This window comes from Clavelina lepadiformis, chromosome 1 (genome assembly GCF_947623445.1).
Source record: "Clavelina lepadiformis chromosome 1, kaClaLepa1.1, whole genome shotgun sequence".
NCBI lineage: Eukaryota > Metazoa > Chordata > Ascidiacea > Aplousobranchia > Clavelinidae > Clavelina > Clavelina lepadiformis.
This window is the reverse complement of record NC_135240.1, coordinates 4,932,451-4,953,386: the sequence shown is the minus strand read 5'-3', so window position 1 is coordinate 4,953,386 and position 20,936 is coordinate 4,932,451. Positions and strand designations below refer to the sequence as shown.

Sequence of the window (20,936 nt, the reverse complement as noted above, 5' to 3'; positions counted from 1 at the left end):
GTTATACTGTGTTATCACGATCGCCACACATCCAACAACATCCAGAATGTGGCCGACTTTGCTTAAATTTTGGATATTCAATGCTAGAATAAAGATTAATGATTAATAGTGAATCATTTTTTGAAGCGAGATTCATATCTGCAGGCCAGACCTATCATCATGTTTATCTAACCAGAAGTGATTTAAGGAATTGTTTAATTTAATTGTTTTACTTAAACGTACTTTCTGTCGTGTGCTGAAAACGTTTTTATTATATATTATTACTATAGAAATAAACCTTACAAAGTTTGAAAACAGCGTTTTAAATATGTCTGTTTTTTAAATATAAGAAGATTATTCATGTTTCTGTTTTTGATGGAAAGTAGGAACACCTTGATACACTAAACCAGTTTCAACCCTAACTAAAACCTAATAAATATTTTATTGTTTACGTATTGGGGAATCTCCCAGCTTTGAGATACATAAAACATTCGAAGTCTTCCAAAGATTCTTCAGTAGAGCTTAGCCTAGGACTAGTTGGTTGCGTTGTTTGCCGTGGCGAGAATTTTCCTTTGCGGCCACGGTGTATTAGGGCCATAGATTTTTGTAATGGTGAAAATTTATTTTTGATAATAGGACATTTTTAAACAAATAACAACTTTGTAGTTAGACTCAGTGATAAAGTTCCATAAGAAAAATAACTTGCAAACTTACAAACTAGAAAGTAGGTCTATAGTAAATTGGCTGTTTTACGTCGCAACACCTCAAAAATTCTCAGCTCAGTAGCACCCAGTCATGTATCTCATTCAGGTGAAAACCATGTTTGATCTTTGATGGTCAAAGTGTTTTGCCCAACAAAAAATGTAGAAAATGCTAGTTTAAGAATTGTTAATAAAACTGGTAGGCCTATATCCATCAATATGTCAAAATGAAGTGCAGAGAGGAAAATGTTTATGAAGTCTTACTATTTTCGGTGTATTATTATGCAAACCTGAGCAGGTCTTGTCAGTTTGCAACATTTTTTGAATGGTTGCACATTTTACAACACTAGTTTCAATTTCTGCTTTTTTTAAGACTTTTATCCCTTGTTTTTTTTGTCATTTTTGCCAGGTCTAGGGAATTGGAAGTTTTCTGTTCTTCCCTAAGTTGAAAATAAAATACCTTACAAAGCATTGAAGCTGTGGCTACTATTAACATACCACATGCTGTCTAGTGTCTATGTTTTATGTTTACCGGTAAATGGAATTTGTTTCTGAGAATTATTTGTTTTCCTGCCGATTTGTCCATAAACTACGAAGAACCATGTTTTTCCAGTTAGCTGTTTGCCTGTTGTATGTGACCATGGTTGTAAGTAATTTTTCGTAACATTAGTACGTTTTCTGTATAAACTGCTATTTACAAGAAAAGATAATAGCTTTATATGAGGCAATCATAGTAAAAAACAGAACAACACAAAACATCACATACTGGTTGTTTAATTGGAGACGCTGAAAGTAGTTGTAATGACAATGCTGTTTACCGTCACCATTTTCTAGTGCACCTTAACTCCTTTTGTTAATATTCTACAGTGTGAAGTCCACATTTTTTGAGGCTTAAAAGAAATTTTGGAGGCTGCCACACTTGCAACTGTATTGTTGTATTTCATTTAAAACCTTTCCACCTTGCTTTCATTCAATTAGGGATGTGTTATGAGGAAAATTGTGCACTTTTGTACAAACTGGAACATCATACTGACATGAGCAAATCTTGAGTCTATTCGCAACACACTTCAGAATATGATAATAAAAAATCTATTTACATAACTACAAAATGATAAAACAAATTGCCTTGAAGACAAACTGCCAAACAACAAATTCCCTTGATTACTAAAACAAATTTCTTTGATGCGATTGCAATTAAATTTTTAAAAATGTTGATATGTTTTGTTTGAGAACTTATTTGGTATTCTTTATTTTGGGGAATGCTGTCTTGGGCCAACAAATTCAAAAGTCATATTTAACCAAAGTCAAGAAATCTATATGTGACATCGGTTTAAGGTTTGCTGGAGTTGGTAATAATATTTACTTGAATCTTTATTGCCAATAATATTTTTAAATATTCTATTTTAGTTTGAGTTCATATTGGCTCATTCCGTTCAGTTTTCATTATTTCGTATTTTTTCATAAACACGTTTATACAATGCTGTTTGTAGAATTAATATCAGTGTGTTTTGTTTGTATGAACAATTATTTGCAAGGTATATAATAAACTAGCATACCATGTAAATTACAATGTAAATATTAAAATAGCACTGAATGCCATATATACTGAAGTGTTAATTCCTTGTGTTAATATAAAGACCATTTTTCTTGTAGTTTAAAGATGGTTTAAAAGTTTAAAAGACTTCTAACTTCACTTTTGCATTTTATTTTAAATTTATGACTGCTTGCTTGTCTTTCAATAATTCTGTGTTGTATTTCCAACATGGCTATGTTTACAGAATGCTGCAGTTAATGCACCAACAGGATTTGACAGAACTTCGATTCGCTCAACTTCTTTCACTCTCACATGGACAGAGGAAGCTGACTTGGATTATCAAGTCACCGTACAACTTAGTGGTCGTTCATATCCTGCCTCACCATCCGGTGCCACAGTATCACCTGGAGTGAGTGATTTCTGATTATGATCACGATTTTTTTGTCGTTTTTGATGTTATGTCGATTCAACAAATATTTTCTAAATAACAATAGGTACTCAGCTGGTGTTTATTTTTTCAGGTCACTGTAACTCAGACCACATCTGGTGATGCGATTCAACCAGATACCAACTATGATGTTTTTCTGTTTGCTGTTAGTCATAGCGCTTCTTCAGATTTTGCATTTTTGAAGAGCCTTACAACAGGTTTGACTCTTAACGCAATACAAAAAAACAAACAAGGAAAACTGGGATCACGTCAATTGACCGTGAACAAATTCACCGGCGACAATTGGTCGTGGTCAACTGACCGGCAACAAATTGGCCGGCGACACAAATCAACCGCTACGCATTTTATTTTTATTTTTTACGCAAATTAGCATTGTTGTTTATTCAAATTATATGATTTAAGTGATAATATGATTTAAGGTCAGTTGGTTCTAGGTAAATTTACGTCACGGTCAGTTGTTCTCCGGTCAGTTGTCCCCGGTGAGTTTGTTCGCGGTCAATTTCCCACGATTAATTGTCGTGGAACCAGGAAAACTACATGCTGTTCATTTTCGGAAAATATTGGCCTACTTTATAAGGTTTATGTTTAAATGAATGAGCACTATATAAAACCATTTGTTTTGTAAACGTTGAAATCATAAGATAATAAGCTGTTTCTGGTAACAACCTTATTCATCTCTGAATCTTTGAAGTTCTACTATTTTTGCTTTATATTTTTTGTTAAACGCAAGAGAATTTTGATATTTTTGTTGAAGTTATAAAAATGATATAAGACATTGTTCAGTCTTTTATTTTGTTATTTTGCAGCAGTGTATGATCTGGAACCCAGACATGTATTTGTTTAGCAAATTTTTTGTTTTTTACTTACATGTCTGTTTTCCTTTTGTGCATTGCCTAATGCATTTCCTTTCTAACGATCTTTCAATTTTTTGATCTTCCAATCAAACTAAAACAAGGCTTATTTTGAAAAATTTTAGTTAAAGTAGAGTTTTTTGTCAAGTTCAAGGGCATACTTTTTGCTCATTATCTTGAAATTAGTGAGTGGTAGATTAACTAACAGGTTTTGGATAGACAGTTATCCCACAGGTAGGTGATTAATCACAGTTGATGTTTATTTTCAGCATAGAAATGTCACAGATGATGACATGGTACATGTGGCTGTGAAGCATTTTTTTTCTTTATGGAAATTACCATTTATGAAGTAGGCTAGCGACAACAGCCAAGACTAAACTCAAGAAGCTGTAGCATAGTGTAGTCTGATACAAGAAATTGTCATAAATACATGAATGCTTCACTAGAATATATACAGTACTCTTACCTGTGACAGTTTTATGCTGAAAATAAACGTCACCTGCAATTAATTAGTTATCTAATGAGTTGTGTTCAATCCAAAAGATTTAACCATCTTATTATTACTGTCATATTTGATTCAAATGCCAACTAAAGATAAAGTTGTAATCACTGTCACCCGTATCATACTTTTAGCAATGATTTACCATACATTTTCAACAATAACTGCGTAAATTTCCTTGAAAGGTTAACTTAATTTTATTTGGACTTGACTCCTTACTCTCAGTAAAGTTTCTGTTTAATGCAACTTTCTTACAGCATCAGCGGCACCAACCATCTCAGGCTTTATAGATGTGGGAACCAACCAATTTACTTTTCGTTGGGATTACACAAATCCTGCTGCTGACTTCCAACAAGCCACACAGTATCGAGTAACTTACTCTGGTGGTGGATCAAAGCAAACTGAATCTGTTGCAAACATCAACACAAAAATGTTGCGAATCACTGAATTGACATCTAACACTGATTACTCCGTCACTGTCCTGGCTTGGAAGAATGATGTGATATCCACTGATGATAGCGCATCATCACCTGTAGCAAGTAAGTATTAACGTTATTATTAACTTAGTTATAACAACTAATGGCCAGCACCTGATGAAAGTGTGTATTATATTATTTCTGTTTAAGTTGTTTGAAATGTAAACATAGTTTTTCATTAGCTTCATTCAAGTTAAAAGTTTCAATCAACTTTTAAATTAGTTTTTTTAGTTATTAAAGATGTGATTCACACAGTGATAACGTTATTTTAAGTTTTGGTCATACAGAAAGGACAGTTTTTGCTGTAAAATCATTTTTGCAAAATTAATAACATGTTTGTGTCATATTTGATATCATCACATTTTCATGATCATAAATTTGTTATATACGATATAGCAAATTTACTATGTATAATATACGAGTATATGTAGTTATTTACATCATCGGTCACCGCAGTGTCGGTATTTTCAAAATAGCTAGAATAATTTAATCAAAATCACTTGTTTATGCATCTGTGTATGACTGGGTATATACATAACTTATACATTCTCATATAACTTTTGTTTATTTAAGTAATATTCTCTTGGTTTTGGTTTCAGCTTTTGACAAACCTACTGGATTATCTGCTACAACCGTAACAACGACATCGATTGAGATAAGTTGGAGTGCTCCCGATACAACTGATGGTGGCTCTGCATCCATTGCTGGTTATGTTGTTTCATGGACACCTACCGGCAGTGGTGGTTCTAGTACAATGGATGTTACGGGCACATCTGCCACTATTGACAACTTGCAAGCAAACACTGATTACAGCATAACTGTTGCTGCCAAGAGTGCAAATAATGGAGTTGGAGAGTTATCTGATGCTCTGCCTGCAACAAGTAAGCTGTAGTAGAATATTGAAAAGGTAGCTGTGCAGCAAAACAGTGATTTATAAAAAATTAAGCAATCTTACAACCTTTTTGCTTTACTTTGTTTTTTTAATTCATCTCAATGATCAAAACACTGATCAGTATAAAACATCTTTTGTTTTATTTCTTCATGTATCTTCATTATTTCTTCATGTTATCACATTCTTAAACGATAACATTCATTGCCACATTTTACTCAGTCACGCTAAAACAGATAAAATTAAAGCTACTACGTAGTTTGCTATTTTATATTTGCACAATATTGTTTAAATAGCTCTTGACAAGCCTACTCGATTATCTGCTACAACCGTGACATCGACATCGATTGAGATAAGTTGGAGTGCTCCTGATACAACTGGTGGTGGTTCTGCATCTATTGCTGCTTATGTTGTTTCATGGACACCTGCCAGCAGTGGTGGTTCTAGTACAATGGATGTTACTGGCACATCTGCCACTATTGACAACTTGCAAGCAAACACTGATTACAGCATAACTGTTACTGCTAAGAGTACAAATGGTGGAGTTGGAACATTATCTGATGCTTTATCTGCAACAACAGGTAAATGATAATGCACTAATAATTATGCATAAGACTGCACTCGATTCATAGAATATACTATTTTACTTCAACTTGATTTGATTAACAGCTGTCAAGCATTGTTTTTCAAATATCTCGTATTCTTTTCGAGCTATTTGTTGTTACTAGTAATTTTCAAAATTACGCATAAATTAAAACTAATATTTTGGGAGAGATGCAGTTTAGTACGGTGGCAATTTAATACAACAAGACCAAAACTAGGATTGCTTGCTTGATTATTTACATGGCTTTATCAATTTAAAGAACTTTGCATGCTTATACAGTAGACTTTGCTTATTATGACCACCTTAAGACTAGACCATTTTGGTCAAAATATCTAAATGATCACAATACCGAAACTGTTACAGTACTGTTTAATCACACCAGGATCGATATAGTTGACGCAAAATGACAAAAAACACAGGATTCATCATTAATTTAATTAACATTAAATAGCAACGATAAAGTGAGCGTCAGTAGGTGAATAGGTGAGAATACATGCTGCACAATTGTCACTGTCAAATTGCATAATTGACATGAAAAATTGATACAAAATCTGAAAAAGACAGAAAAAGTGGTCGTTATATCCAAAGACTGGTCGTAGTAAACCAGAATTTTATACGGCAAAATTCAAGACCAGAATTGTCATATAAAACAGATGATCATATTATCCATGGCAATAATAAGTGGATTCTACTGTAATATCAAAACTTGTTTTTGTAAAACTATTAATTGCTTAACAACATATGTTAAATACCACGAGGTTGCTAAAAGCAGAAAAAGTGCAGGTAAATACATAATTTTATTTAGGCTTACTAGTTTCGAACTTATGTCTTTGGAATTATGCCTTTGGACTTATATCTTCAGACTTTGCTTATGTCCTTCATCAGAGTGAATGTTTGAAGGAAGGCATAAAATAAATTATAACAGTGTACAAAGGTTTTGTCCGGAAGTAAATGAGTTAAGAGTAAACCAACCGAGAAGTTCACTAACTTCAACCTCTTACTATTTGTCACACTAAAAAATACCTTTTTAACTTGCAGTTCCCTCAAAAGTAAACCAGCCAAGCAACAGCTCAGATGCCACAACAAGCAAAATATATTTGATGTGGGATGCAGTGAGTGGGACTTCCCCTTCACTCACTTATGTTTTGAGTTGGACCTCGTCAGGACCGTCTGGGTCTACGACTAATCTAACAACAACTTCTGCAACCATCAGTGGTTTAACTGCGAGCACAAGATACAGTTTCACAGTGACAGCAGTGAATGATGGGGGAAGCGCAGATCCATCCGAATCATCCATGTTCTCTACTCGTGAGTTTGTAGAAGCTTGTTTGGACTTGTTTATTGACTTAATTATTGGGAACTGTTTTGACGTTGAGTAAATTTTTTGAATATTAATAATAATGAAAATACAGTCAGACTGTGTTTATCCGAATCCCGAAACACCGGAATCCTCGCCATTCGACAAAAAACTGCTACAAACAGATATTTTCCCTTTAATTCGGAAAGCTTGCTGTTTGATTCTGATGTTATCTATTGATGAATATATTTTATATATTGCATTTTCGCAATTGCAATTTCTGCTTTTTTTTCCATTAAACCTGAAGAAGCAAGCTTATGTTTGCGAAAGCTCACATAGAAAAATCAAAAGCAAAGTTAACCTTCAGAATGCCAATCTATATCTTGCTTTTTTTACTGTATGTTATATAATCATACCTCATTTTTCCTTCTAGTCACTTCATGTTTTGTTTTAGTCATTGACCAATTTTTTAACTTTTTTACTTGAATTATTCAGTTTGCACGCATTTAGATCTTACAGTTCTTTTGAATATAGATTTTTTTCATGTCTTAATGTAGGTGCACTCTAAATGTGTGGTTTCACAACATAGATACGTTGTTGGCCGTTACTCAGTGTTAGACTGTTAATTTATTTTTCCAGTTCCCAATCAACCTGATTCACCAACCTTATCTCGACCTTTTACAAATTCCACAACTCAACTAAATGTTGAATGGAATAAACCATCTGGTGGTTATGATATTGTGGATTATGTGGTGGATTGGTGGCTTTCATCTTCCGATGGTTCCATGACATCATCAGGTATAGTGACTGGTGCAACCATATCATCATACACAATTGAAGGATTGACACCAGGAGAGACTTATGATGTCACTGTGAAAGCTCGTAACTCTGCTAGTGCTGGTCAATCATCATCAAGCGCACATTACACAACAAGTGGGTTATGTATTGAGTGTTTTAATATTTTTGGTCGCCTGGATGTGTAAATACATTTAAGATTATTCATAGAAGCGCAGGAGTAACGAATATTTGACTTGTCATTTTCTGACAATTGCTTTAGACAATTATGTAAACCTCTTGCCATTTTACTCTTATCATGTTGTTCATGCATGAATGGTATCTGTTGACAGTTTATTAATTGTGTTATTGCCTATGGCTGCTACTTTACCCAACTCAAATTTAGATCTTTTGCTGAACCATGAGATGAGATATGGTAGTATTTGTATTTATAGGCCATGGGAGACCATTAATGATACAAAAGACAATCCATTGTGGTTGTACATACGTAAAACGTTTCCAAGCAAATATTTGTTTTGTGAAATGCTTTGCTTTGTGTAGTTTCTGAGCAAACTTTCACTTCATTTGCAAACTTACTAGTTTTTTGTATCAACCAATAAAGATCAGTGTTCTGTTCATCCAGCTTTGCTATTAGTAATATTAATTTTGCTATACTTGCAATCCTTCAATCTTTGTCATTACATGAATCACAGAATATATACTGCTGACACATACTGTTATTCTGCCTTGCATTTTTTGTACATAATATTATATACATTAAGACACTTACCTTTTGCTTTACCGAATGGTATTTAGCTTTGTGTAATGTATATTTTACATGATTAGTTACTATTGTTTTGCCATATCTAAGTGAAGTTAAAACTTTATCAGTAAGACAAAGTTTAGTAGAACAGACTTTTTAGGTTTCAGGTATTTCTGCACTTTTTATTTTACTTCAGATCCAAATCCAGTGAGTTATATTGCCATTGAACAAAGTGCAAATGAACCAGACAAAATACTTGTCCTGACATGGGAGACTCCAAGTGGAAATGGAGATAATATAACGGTATTAATGTTGAATAGGATGTTATTTTGGATAAAATACGTGCTAATGCAATGTTATAAATAATAAATTACTTGGTTTTCATCTTTTATTTCAAATACAAAATTAGGAAATATAAATTGATGCAGTGTATTTATATGCTGGTATACTTTCAGTTATTCGTCCGCATTTATAGATTCAATACCAGAGTCTCACAGAGCACACAATGAATACAAAATCTGTTGAGTTTGAAATTTCACAATCTTCCTTATCTGTTGTTCCTGGCAACAACTACACGGTGACTGTGACTGTCCATAGCAAAGGATATGAAAGTACACCTGAGAGCATTGATACTAATTCAAGTTGGTGATTTTATTTATTTTAAAATAGAAATTTTGTTTAAGCTCTTCCCAAAAGGAAATTTGCTACGGAGTGTTAAAGATTGTTTAATTTTAACTTTTGTATTTGACAACGCATAAAACACTTGGTTGCAAATTTTGAGTTTTAATTTTGCTAAAACGTTTTTGCTAGAGCAAGTTTAAAACCATTTTCATCAAACAATTCTGTTAATATTTATTGGTTTTGTATTAAGAACCTGCTGAGCCTACTTTTAATGTAAAAGCATTCACCAATGAACTGCATATCAACTGGGCTGTTCCTGAGGGTTATTATGAAGGATTAACTGTATATTTTAACAACAGTGTAAGCATACTGTGTTTATATTACTTACTTTAAAAGATGTTCTGTACATAACTTTGCAGTCTTTCATAACTTTATTTATATTTGCTACTTGCTAAGCAACATTTGCGTCACAGAATGTAATTTACTATCAACTAAAACATTTATTAAGTAAAGCTGCCTTAACTGTATCAGACCACAACAACATTATCATTCACAAAGAATGATCATAGAAATAAAAGTTATATATTTTCGATAGTGCTGGTTTGTTGATTTCGTCACTTTTAAATAGCTTAGGTGGTTCCTCATTTGTTTTGCAGGAAATTAAGGTTGACAATAGTGGCCCATATATACTTACTGGCTTGAAGCCTTACACAGATTATGAGGTTGAGATGTATGCATGGATAACAAACTCCACTGGACAACTGGAAAGAAGCACATCATCTCCAGGAACATATAAAACTTTACCAGGGTGTATGTAGTTACAATTCTGTTTTAATGTGCTAATGAGAAGCAGTTTATTGCATAAGTTCGTAAGAGTTCGGAATTAATTAAACTTTATTAAAAATTTTACATTAAGCTTCATGTTTTCAGCTCCTCCTTCTCCTGTTTTCAACTCATCACTTAGTGACAACGCTGAGTCATCAGTGAACACCATCATATTTGTGTTACCTCCAAAAACTTTCAGTGAAGATAATGGACCTATTCAATACTATGCAGTCTATCTTGCTTTTGGTGGTAAACATTTCCTTGGGGTGTTTTTGTGAAGTATTTCTAATTTGTTAATTTTGAAGTTGTTTTGTACTTTCTAGTTTTCCTCATTTATACTTAACTGGTCCTTGGTATTTTATGCTAAACATAGTGAATTGTTAACAATATTTATGCAAAGATCCCTCAAATCCAACTCCAAATGTTACAAATATGAGAACTTGTGAAAGTCTTACATCAGGTGATGAATGTGTCACACTTTGGACTGATGGTCAAGGCAACCTTGTCCAGGGAAATGCCCGGCAAAAGACAAAAAGAAGTGTTTTGACTCGTCAAACTGGATCAATTGAGGTTCTCTGCTGGTTGAAGTCAAAAAAGTGAAATCATTTGTTATAAATGTTAAAGCTGTAAAATTTTTTTGACAGTAACCTCAAGTTTTCTTCTATTCAGTTTACTATTGGAGATGGTTCAGTTACTTTATCACCATGGAATGTAGAATACCTAAACTATCCTCTTCAACCTGATACTGGTTATCGTGTAGCTGTGGCTGCTAAGACTGGATATGAACAAATGACTGCAACAGAATTTTATCCAACGATCATGACAGGTGAATCTTTGATAATTTATATAGTCATTCAATCTTTATTACAACTAATTACTAATTTAACACTCTGCCTTACTTTTGCTATTTAATAATTTATATTTTGTTTATTTTACTATTCACTTTGCTTCATGTACTTATTGGACAGATTCAACAGGTATGTTAATTTGAAATTGTTCAATAGGTTTTGTGGTAACTGATATTGTATTGCAATTTTAATTTGTTTACATAGTAGTATTAGTTATGAAATATATTAACAAAGTATTGATTAAATATTAACCAGCAGAAGTAAAGTAAATTCAACATGCAAATTAACAATATTCTAGAATAAATGTTTAGAGCCTAAAACGTTTTGGATTCATATTTTGTGCAAATTAATTTTTTATCAGGTACTGGTTCAGATTCATACATTATAAATATATTGTATGTTGTATTAGTGTATTATATATTTACAACATTGTAAATAGAATTTTATTAATATTCACCAATTGAACTAAAAACATATTCAATGTGCAACCCAACGACGTTTTAGAAAAACCGGCTGAATCCTGAAATGTGTTTAGGTTGTTTGTTTGCGACTTATGTTTTGTTTTTTAGGTGGTGGTTCTGGTCCTAATACTGGTTTAATCGTGGGACTGGTTTTTGCTGCTCTTATTGCTGTTATTGCCATAGTAGGTGGAATATACTACTACAGGAGGCGTACTTTTCATAAAAAAGGAAGATCGTAAGTGTATTGGCAATTTTTTGACACAGCTCTTTGTGTCTGGTAACTTAATATTGTAGATCAATTTTAATTTAAATTGTTTTAAAGACTTTATATTGTTGCAGTAGTGTAATGAGTTGATATTTATGTGCTTTTGCCCTAAATTTAAAATGAGGTTACTCTTTTCACAGATATGGCTCAAACAACAACAGCATAGAAATTTCCCACAATGCCTCTCCAGCAAGGAGCTCCAGGACTTATAACACCAACACCAGCATAACGTAAGATTGTTTTCTGGAAAATAAACTTATTTGAGATTAAAATCGTTTTTGTGTGTTTGTTAAACATTGTAATATCCAGTAAATTAATTAATTATTTATAATAAGTTTACTTCAATTCCATTTATTAGTTAGTTTAAATCATTTAACATCATAACTTATTCTTTGTAACTTACCATTTTCATGTTATTTTGCAGGAAAAGTGATTGCTCAAGGTTTGCAAGTTTACATTAATTGTTTATAATAAGATTTTATTTGCCAAGGAACACATGCTACGGTCTCCTTTGTCTTAATAATATACAATTTTGTAATTGTGTTAGTGTTCAACTGTTTTCTTTACATAAAATGTTGATAATTTTTAAGAACACTCTTAACATATAGATTGTTTATGCAGGTCGATTCCAACATCACAGTTTGATGACTACATGATAAAGACGAGAGAAAATTCTTACAATCGCCTCACAGAAGAATATGAGGTAGATGGTGACATACATTGGACAGATTTTATGTTCTCATGAATTATGATTGTTTTATCAGTTTGCTTGTAGTTCTGGTTTATATGACATCATAAAAGTTGCTTTAAATAGAGTTTTAATACTTTCATTTCTCTACTTCATTACTTTCAACCTCATGTCTTTTATGTTTCTATCTCTTACCTCACATCATGGCTCTTATGATTGAACTTTGATGTCAAGCTTTACACAAGCTTGCAAAAATATTTCGAATTTTACATTTCTATGATTTTTATTGCTTTTTGCAGGAACTAAAGGACGTTGGTGTTGATCAATCAACATCTGAAGCCATTAAATCTGAAAATTACACAAAGAACCGATACAAGAAGAACATATTACCATGTTAGTATGAACATAATTGTATAGATGTGGTGTTATTTGAATTGTGGCTAAAAATGTTTTGTTTGTAAAAATCACTAAAAAAATTTTGCTTACCGCATCAAATCATGTTATCTGTTTGATGATTTTTATGTAAACGAGGTTTTTCTTCATTCTACGTATCACACACAATATCACACAAGAAAGCACAGAATAAAATAGTTGCCCTAATGTAATTAGTTTTACGCTTTTTTGACGTTATGTAACTAGTTTTGTAAATTGCAGATGACGTCACTCGAGTTAAACTTGATATGGTTGGAGATGAACCAGGAACAGATTTCATCCACGCCAACTATATTCCAGTGAGTAAAATTTGCTTCACATTAATAATTAATAAATTGAAAGCAAATAAATGATTATTTTAAACATGGGCAGGGCTACAACAAGGAAAAAGAGTTCATTGCAAGCCAAGGTCCACTTCCAACAACTAAAGAAGATTTCTGGAGAATGATCTGGGAACAAAACTCAAGAACTATCGTCATGTTAACTCAGATTGTTGAAGGAGGTCTGTGGTTTAAAATGTAAATGTGTATGCCACAAAATGATGGTAAAATAAATTGATGTTTGAACAGTTTTTCACGTCATTGGTCTTGTTTTTGCAGAAAGAGTAAAATGCGACCATTACTGGCCATACAATAACGAGCCTGTTGTGATGGCTGGAATTGCAGTGAAGCTTGTTGTGGAATCAACCTCTAAAGACTGGGTTTACAGAGAATTTATGTTGTCAAGGGTATTGTAAATTATTTTATTTGCAAATTAGAATGGTGTTTTCTATCAAGTGTAACTACCGATTGTAACTTATATATACAAGTGGTTGCAGGAAAATAATTTACAGATTATGGCATCATCACTGAAACAATGATGTTTATAGATCGATCAGTAATTGAAAACTCGCAAGGTTAACATAAATACCAACTAAGCTGATGACGATTTTATAGTATGGATGCATTAATGGCGTGGATAGCACAACATGATTGAATGAATGACACAGTTTATTAAGTTTAGTGTTTAGTGCATTAAGTTTAGTGTTAACAAGGAGCTTATTAAAATTTATGTCAACACCTTAAACCATGTCAAACGTCAAAATTGTTTTAACTGGAAACTTCAGTGAGAATGTTGTTGGCTCATAGGCATCAACGGTCTTTGTTATTTTGAAATCATGTTAAACAATGATTCATTATGACATCATAGCAAACTGTAGACAGCCGTCGTCTTTGTGCATCTACAATAGCTTTAAAATTTAATTGCTGCAATGGCTTGAAGAAAACGTCAGGGCTGTGCCAGTGTATTCACGGATGTTTTTCGCCGATATAGCTCCAATCAGTTACAAGAGATTGAATAATGATTAACCAAAATATGACCCTAGTGACCTAGTCTATACTATTGCTACTTGGTTCGTTTCTCTTAGTCATCATCTTAACCGGTCCTTGCGCAGTGCCTTTTTTATAACTTTTATAGACGTTATATACTTTATGTACTTTATTTATACTTATATTATACTTTATATACTTATACTTTATGGATGCATTTTTTGTGCATTTTCTATTTTAGTTTTTTTTTCAACTGTTTCACCAAATAGTCACGATCACCGTTATTGCCTTGCCCAAGGGCTTTACATTGATAGCGCAGTGCTGCCGAGAGTTGAACACAGTTTGCGTTATTTCAATTGAGTCCACTTTACACACTAAAGTGTAGAAATATTTTGATGGTTTATATTGTTTATATAAGATCTTGTATCTTTCATTTCAAAGGACACCGAGCAGAGACTTGTCACTCAGTTCCATTACACAGCTTGGCCTGACCACGGTGTTCCAGAAACAGCTGAGAACCTTGTCAAGTTTGTGAGATATTTCCAGAGACAAGTTTCCCGCGAAACAAGAGATTGTGGACCAATGACAGTTCACTGCAGGTTAATATGACGTCATGCACGTCTTATCCTTTTGCGTATGTTAATACGTATTCGTAATAAGTGTTTTCCAACTAATGTTGTCGATATCTTTCCAGTGCTGGTGTGGGACGTACAGGGACCTTCATAGCAATGGATCGTTTGCTTCAACACATGAAAGATCATGACTATGTTGATATATTTGGCATCGTTCATGAGATGAGAAGACATAGGATGTCTATGGTGCAGACCGATGTAAGACTATTAAACTAGCTCAGTGCTCTTCAACCTTTTTGTCAACGCGGAACCCCTCTTGTACTTTCGCGTTTGTCACGGAACCCCACTAACAAAAGTTTAGAAATTACGAATTGCTTGGTCAGAAAATAAAATATTTCGTTATTACACTGTTACACTTCAAAAAATAATTAGACATTTCAAAACATAAACAGTTATTACAAAAGTTATAAAGTCAGACATTTAATGACTCTGTTGTTGTTGCTTTTCTTTTACAATCTTCTTAAATCGAGGCTCGACGTTGCTTAATGCAATTCTCATACAACGGCAACATCCTATGACAGTGATGCAACAATAACGTTCTTGTTAACAGCAAGTGACGTAACAATTATATCAATGTTTTATTCGGTTGTTGACTGCACTCAACTTCTTGTTTAACAAACTGGCCTACTTGGAGTATGAATGCGGTGCAGTGATCTAAAAAAAATCGGAATGACGCATCACAATGCTGAAGCAAGAAATCAATTTCCCTAAATAAACGAGGAACCCTTAAAACTCACGGAACCCCTGTTGAAGAGCACTGAACTAGCTGTATCACCACGTACTATTTTAAGTGATTCGGTAGTTGTTTTAAATTTGTGTTTTGCAATGTTGTATTGCTGGTTAGCATTTGTACAATTTTAGCGTGCTTCGTCTTTGATATCGTGTTTTGTATTACTTTGTTGAATTTTGTACCGACGGTTGTGTACTAGTTAAAGCCATTCGCCACAACTATGTTGACGACAAAATGGTGTTGTTATTTTTTTACTTCTTTCGCAGAAACAATACATCCTGCTTCATGAGATGGTGCAAGACGTCATCAATGAAGTTTATGACACAACAGATGAAGTTCCAGTTTATGAGAACACAGTGCAATCACCAATCTATGAAAATGCAACATTTAGTGGCCTCCATGGATAAATTCATTCATCCAGATGTTTTATTAAGTCTTTGACGTAATTGCTTGTCATTTCACTTGTTATATCATCATATTAAGTGTTATACGTGCTTGTATTCATTATAGATAGACTGTATCTATATGTGCTGCATATTTTGCACATGCAGATACAATGCAGGTAGATTTAACTTCGCAACATAGAATTTACTGAGCCCAGTGCTTTGTGGTTGATCACTGCATTTAGTTTAATGATCTAGAGTTTACGAGATGAATTTCATTTCTGAATACCGCCTTATAAGTACACACAGTAAATCGCCATAAATTTATTTTACAGCTCACATTCTCTTTTCTTCTCGCTTTTGTAAAAGTTATTTTCATTGGCACTTACCATTGTGTTCCATATCATGTTGTAGTTTGCTGTGTATCGTAGAAATCAAAAACTAATCATTGCACTTTATATCGATAAACTGTGACGCATGTTGTTATAATAAAGCACTTGCATAGAAAAATACTAATGTTTTCTGCTCGTAATGTTTTGTATTCGCTTTATGTAATTGGTAATTGCTTTAACTTTTGATCCTCACTCGCTGTATTTCTTTTAATTTAAATGGAATTTATCGTGTCATTGTGTTTTTGTTAACAACAAATATGTTAATGTTGTTGGAAAGTTATGCAAAATTTTCGGATAACGGTATCGTAACAACTCTGGAACAGTTCACCAATCATCAGTATCAATAAATGGAAGCAATGGTCGCTCATGGCTGACCAAAAGTTTTCCTTTTAGCACAAATCATTTAATTGCGAGTCTTATGGAATCTATCTCCACAGCAGAGAACATATAGTACAGTCAAATTTGCAGTAGTTATGCGTAATTTTTCCAACTGCTGGTTGGATATAATTTTCTTTATATTTTAAACAGGCGCTGTGAAATGCTTCTCCGGTACCCTTGCACTTGTGCCCTGACTACTCCGGTACCCTTGCATTTATGTGGCGGATAGCAAATAGCGGTAAATTTTAAATAGCGTATACACTCAGGCCTCTAGGTTCGGGTATTTTTGACCTTTTCGTGACTCTTATATCCTTGCATATACACAAGAAACCTACACTTTGCCATATCAAAGCTTTCCGCTACAACAGTTGCTCAGTTTGTTGCATGTAATTTGGTAGTTTCTTAATTAAATCAACAATTAGGTAAATAAATTTCTCACTTTCATAAGAATTCTTCCATGTGAGTACTTTGCAAGACGTTGTCGTGGTTTATTCGTACAGCTATGTAGTGCTGAAATATAAGAAAATCAATGCATTTTATGATGAAATTTGGCAGCCGTTGTTGTGGCAAAGTTATGTCATTGAATCATGGAACTTGAAAATAAGATGTTTTGTGCGCGCAGTGTTATCAATTTCAATTGCTTTTTGGGCGACTAAATATTGTGTTTTTAGTTTAACTTTTAGCTAATATGCCATTCACTTAAGTCTTAAATTTGATTGAGGTTTGAGATTTATGGCTTCCAGTATTTATGAATTTTATTCAGTATGTTCTCAAACCGTACTGTCAAAATTATCAAATAATTTTATAATAGTTGAGTAATTTTAACGTATCACAGTTTTTATTGCATCTGTAAGTTCCTATATAGCTGAGGGTATAAGTTGAAAACGGTTGTTATGATCTATTATAATCTTAATCTTCGGACTGAGGTCTTCGCACGATACAAACTCAGCGACAAATTTTGTTTTTCATTTCAAATTAAATTTAGATTAGAAAATTTAGTGTTTGAACAGGGTTTTTCCCTCCTCCGATATCGGATATAAAACCGCTGTTACAGCATTTTGTGACTTTTGTCTTTGGTTAGAACACTGGAACAGGATGGTTATCATTTTGTTCACAAACGGTTGGATGTTTAAGTTGTAATGACGCAAAAGTTGTGAATATTACGTCAGTTGTGATAGTTGTTTAATCTATGGGGAGATCTTTCAGTTTGTTGCTTGTAAACGTTTTTCTCAAATTAACAGGGGTGGATAGTCATAGCAGGCTATAGCCTAGTGATCTTATTCTTAGATTAATTACTGTTCCGAATTGGTGTAGTAAACACTGCAGTTCTCTTTTAGCTTTAGTTGAAGTCAATATTGTTAGGCTAATTACCAGTTCTGTACGTCTGTGACGTCACCATTTTATTGGTGCATAATTCTCAACATTCTTCACTTAACGGTTTAGTGAATACAAATGAATTTTAATTCATTCTTTTTTGAAACCATTTTTCTTGTATCTTCTAAATAAACGGGCGGGGCAGTGCCAGAGTTCATTTCGTGCATTTGGTTAATTTCGCTGTCGAAAATAGTGAAAATAGAAAAAGAGCACAGTGTCTCCTTTTTTGTTTTTTAGAAATCATATTTGGCACAGTATGTTATTGGCGTATTCGAATTGTACACCAAGCTGAATTTCAGCATTGCACAAGCACACATTGCACAAATTACGCATTGGGGGCGCTTTTCTGTCAATTCTGCAGTGAACAAAAAGTACACAAAGTAATTTTAAGTTTTACGATTCCCAGCAATAAAAGATAAAAATTAAATTAAAGAAATTAATTTTATTTAAAATTAAATAAAAGATTCCCAGTGATAAAAGATAAATAAAAGATAAATCCTGCGAAGAAGAAGTAAAAGCGTTGAAGCGTACAAGGTATTTTTGGTCTCTGAATAGAAGCGTGGGTTGAAATTTTACTTCTGACTCCATGTAGTGTTTCACCGGTACTATGCTTTATTCAAAACCCCGTAAATTGTTCATAACGCCAGTTATAAGAGATCTTGATTGAAAGCAGCGCCCTAAGTCCCTGGGTCACACACTTAAAACAACTCAAGCTTAACGTAAATAGAAATCAAAGAAACACAATAAACACACAAAACACATATCCAACACAATATACTATAGATGAGAATTTAAATTGAAATACTTACAAAACAAACAAGCTGAGTTAAGTGGCTAAAACAAAGGATTTCTTGATTGTTATTACATAAAACAGCGTCTGTCATCAAGGAATACTAGTCATGTCAGGTCATAATATTTTACTGCTATTACACTTGCATCATGTTTTTACAAATTAGCCAAAGAGTTTTGTCAAACTCTAGGCCTCAAAAAAATTTGTAGTTTTGCAAAGATGTTAACAAAGTGATGAGTGTTGTTAGTTTAAAAAATAATTACTTCCAAAGATGAAGCTCACCCCATTATTATTGTATGTCTTTGTCGTGTTGAGAAATGTGGTAAGTATGCTTCTGGATTAAAAGCTATGCATTAGTATTATTTCTAGCAATTACAATACAGTAAGCTTTAATAAAGAATGCCCTGTTAATAAAAAGTAAACACGTAAATGTTTGATCTAAATTGAGGGTCAGTCAGTTTGTGAAATGAGATATTTGATAAACTGTTAAACATCAATTAACCTATTGATTTAATTGTATTTATTTCTAATTTTGATTAAGTTAACTTTTTATGGTAAATAATGTTTAATGTCTCAACTTATTACATTGTATGTTTGTTGCTTGAAATATGTAGAATGCATTGGATCCACCAGCAAATGTAACTTGGACTGAAGCTCGTTCAACTTTCTTTGTGGTTACATGGGCAGTTGTTGAGGATGTATCATACAAATTTTTTGTGAAGCTTAACGATGAGAGTGGACCTCCTTCAACTCCACCAGATAATGCTGTAGATACAACGTCACCGGTAATATTCTATAAAATAATAACATTTATATAGCACTTTTATTCGATGAGAAAATACAAATTTTTAAGGGGCTTAACTATCAACAAAAACATTTAAAACAACATAGACAGAGCAATGTGTAAATAGATGTAGGCTTAGTGTGAGTTATAAAAGTTTACAAATAATAAAAATAGCAGGTTGGAATATAGAATTAGAATTATTTAGAACTATTTCAGAATATACTTAAAGGCAACAATAAAACATGAACAACTAAGGAAAGTTTGGAGCAGATAATGGAAAATTACCGTAAAAAATGTGTTTGCTTCATGAGTTTTAATTGTACATTATTTAACGTCAACGCAGAAGCTTTTTAATCAATACAACTGTAATAACCCAGCTGTGTAATGTAATTTTGTGATAATCAACTTTTGTGAAGTTTTCCTGTAATTTGATTTTGAGGCAATCTAATCTCTCAGCTAATGAAGGTACCGGTAGTAAGTAAAATGTACTGTTGATCATGATTATGTCAACTTTTGTGAATTGTTGTTTGCAGTACAACGTTACTCACACCTCATCCGGTGACAGCATAAGACCTTACACATTATACAGCTTTCATGTCTATGCCCTAAAAGGGGGCCAAAATTTTCATGCAGATTTTAATGGACTATCTACAGGTACATTTTCAAATACACTTGAACAACTATTTTATTGCCCATTTTTACAAGCTTCAAGATCAAAGATTCTAATTCTCATGCAAATTTTAATAGATCATAATTATCTACAGATATATCATTAAATACACTTGAACAACTATTTCACTATTTCCCATTTTTACAAGACGAACAAGATCCAAAATTCTTCTTTATCATCATTTCTTAGCCAGAGTCCAGAAGAAGAACTGTGTTTACCTGTTAAACTAGTTAATTGTTTTGATACCATTTCCTTAATAGTAGATGTATTTTTCGTTTTTCTAAATGCTACAAATTATGTAGTTCAAACCACTTTAAATATACTGTATTACTGAAAACCATGTTGAGATGTAAAACAACTGGTTTGCTGGCACATAAACCAGCAAAAATAAAATTTTTCTCTGAGACTTTTATGGGCACTATACTTTAGGCCAGGGTTTCTCAAACTTTTTTGCTCTGCGATCCCATTTCACAAATGAAATTTCTATGTGACCACTTGATGGGTAGCCTACACGTTAATGATACATGTTAATCCAAACAAT

General features: G+C 33.1%; 2 protein-coding genes across 2 annotated transcripts; both read left to right on the top strand.

The window, feature by feature from the left end:
- The first annotated feature begins 1,097 nt into the window (after positions 1-1,097).
- On the top strand, positions 1,098-16,761 carry LOC143449924 (receptor-type tyrosine-protein phosphatase H-like). Its single transcript, XM_076950270.1, has 26 exons — positions 1,098-1,326; positions 2,459-2,623; positions 2,736-2,859; positions 4,270-4,551; positions 5,088-5,369; positions 5,674-5,958; positions 7,020-7,289; positions 7,918-8,211; positions 9,012-9,118; positions 9,291-9,456; positions 9,687-9,796; positions 10,093-10,246; positions 10,367-10,510; positions 10,662-10,831; positions 10,931-11,087; positions 11,679-11,805; positions 11,976-12,065; positions 12,260-12,277; positions 12,457-12,538; positions 12,823-12,916; positions 13,178-13,254; positions 13,328-13,457; positions 13,555-13,682; positions 14,704-14,861; positions 14,957-15,092; positions 15,891-16,761. Exons 1-26 carry the CDS (start codon positions 1,219-1,221, stop codon positions 16,029-16,031), a joined length of 3,999 nt encoding a protein of 1,332 aa, XP_076806385.1. The 5' UTR covers positions 1,098-1,218; the 3' UTR covers positions 16,032-16,761.
- A 2,354-nt stretch (positions 16,762-19,115) lies between these two features.
- LOC143448827 (uncharacterized) lies at positions 19,116-20,584 on the top strand. Its single transcript, XM_076948729.1, has 4 exons — positions 19,116-19,263; positions 19,556-19,726; positions 20,259-20,379; positions 20,490-20,584. Exons 1-4 carry the CDS (start codon positions 19,213-19,215, stop codon positions 20,582-20,584), a joined length of 438 nt encoding a protein of 145 aa, XP_076804844.1. The 5' UTR covers positions 19,116-19,212.
- The last annotated feature ends 352 nt before the right edge of the window (positions 20,585-20,936 follow it).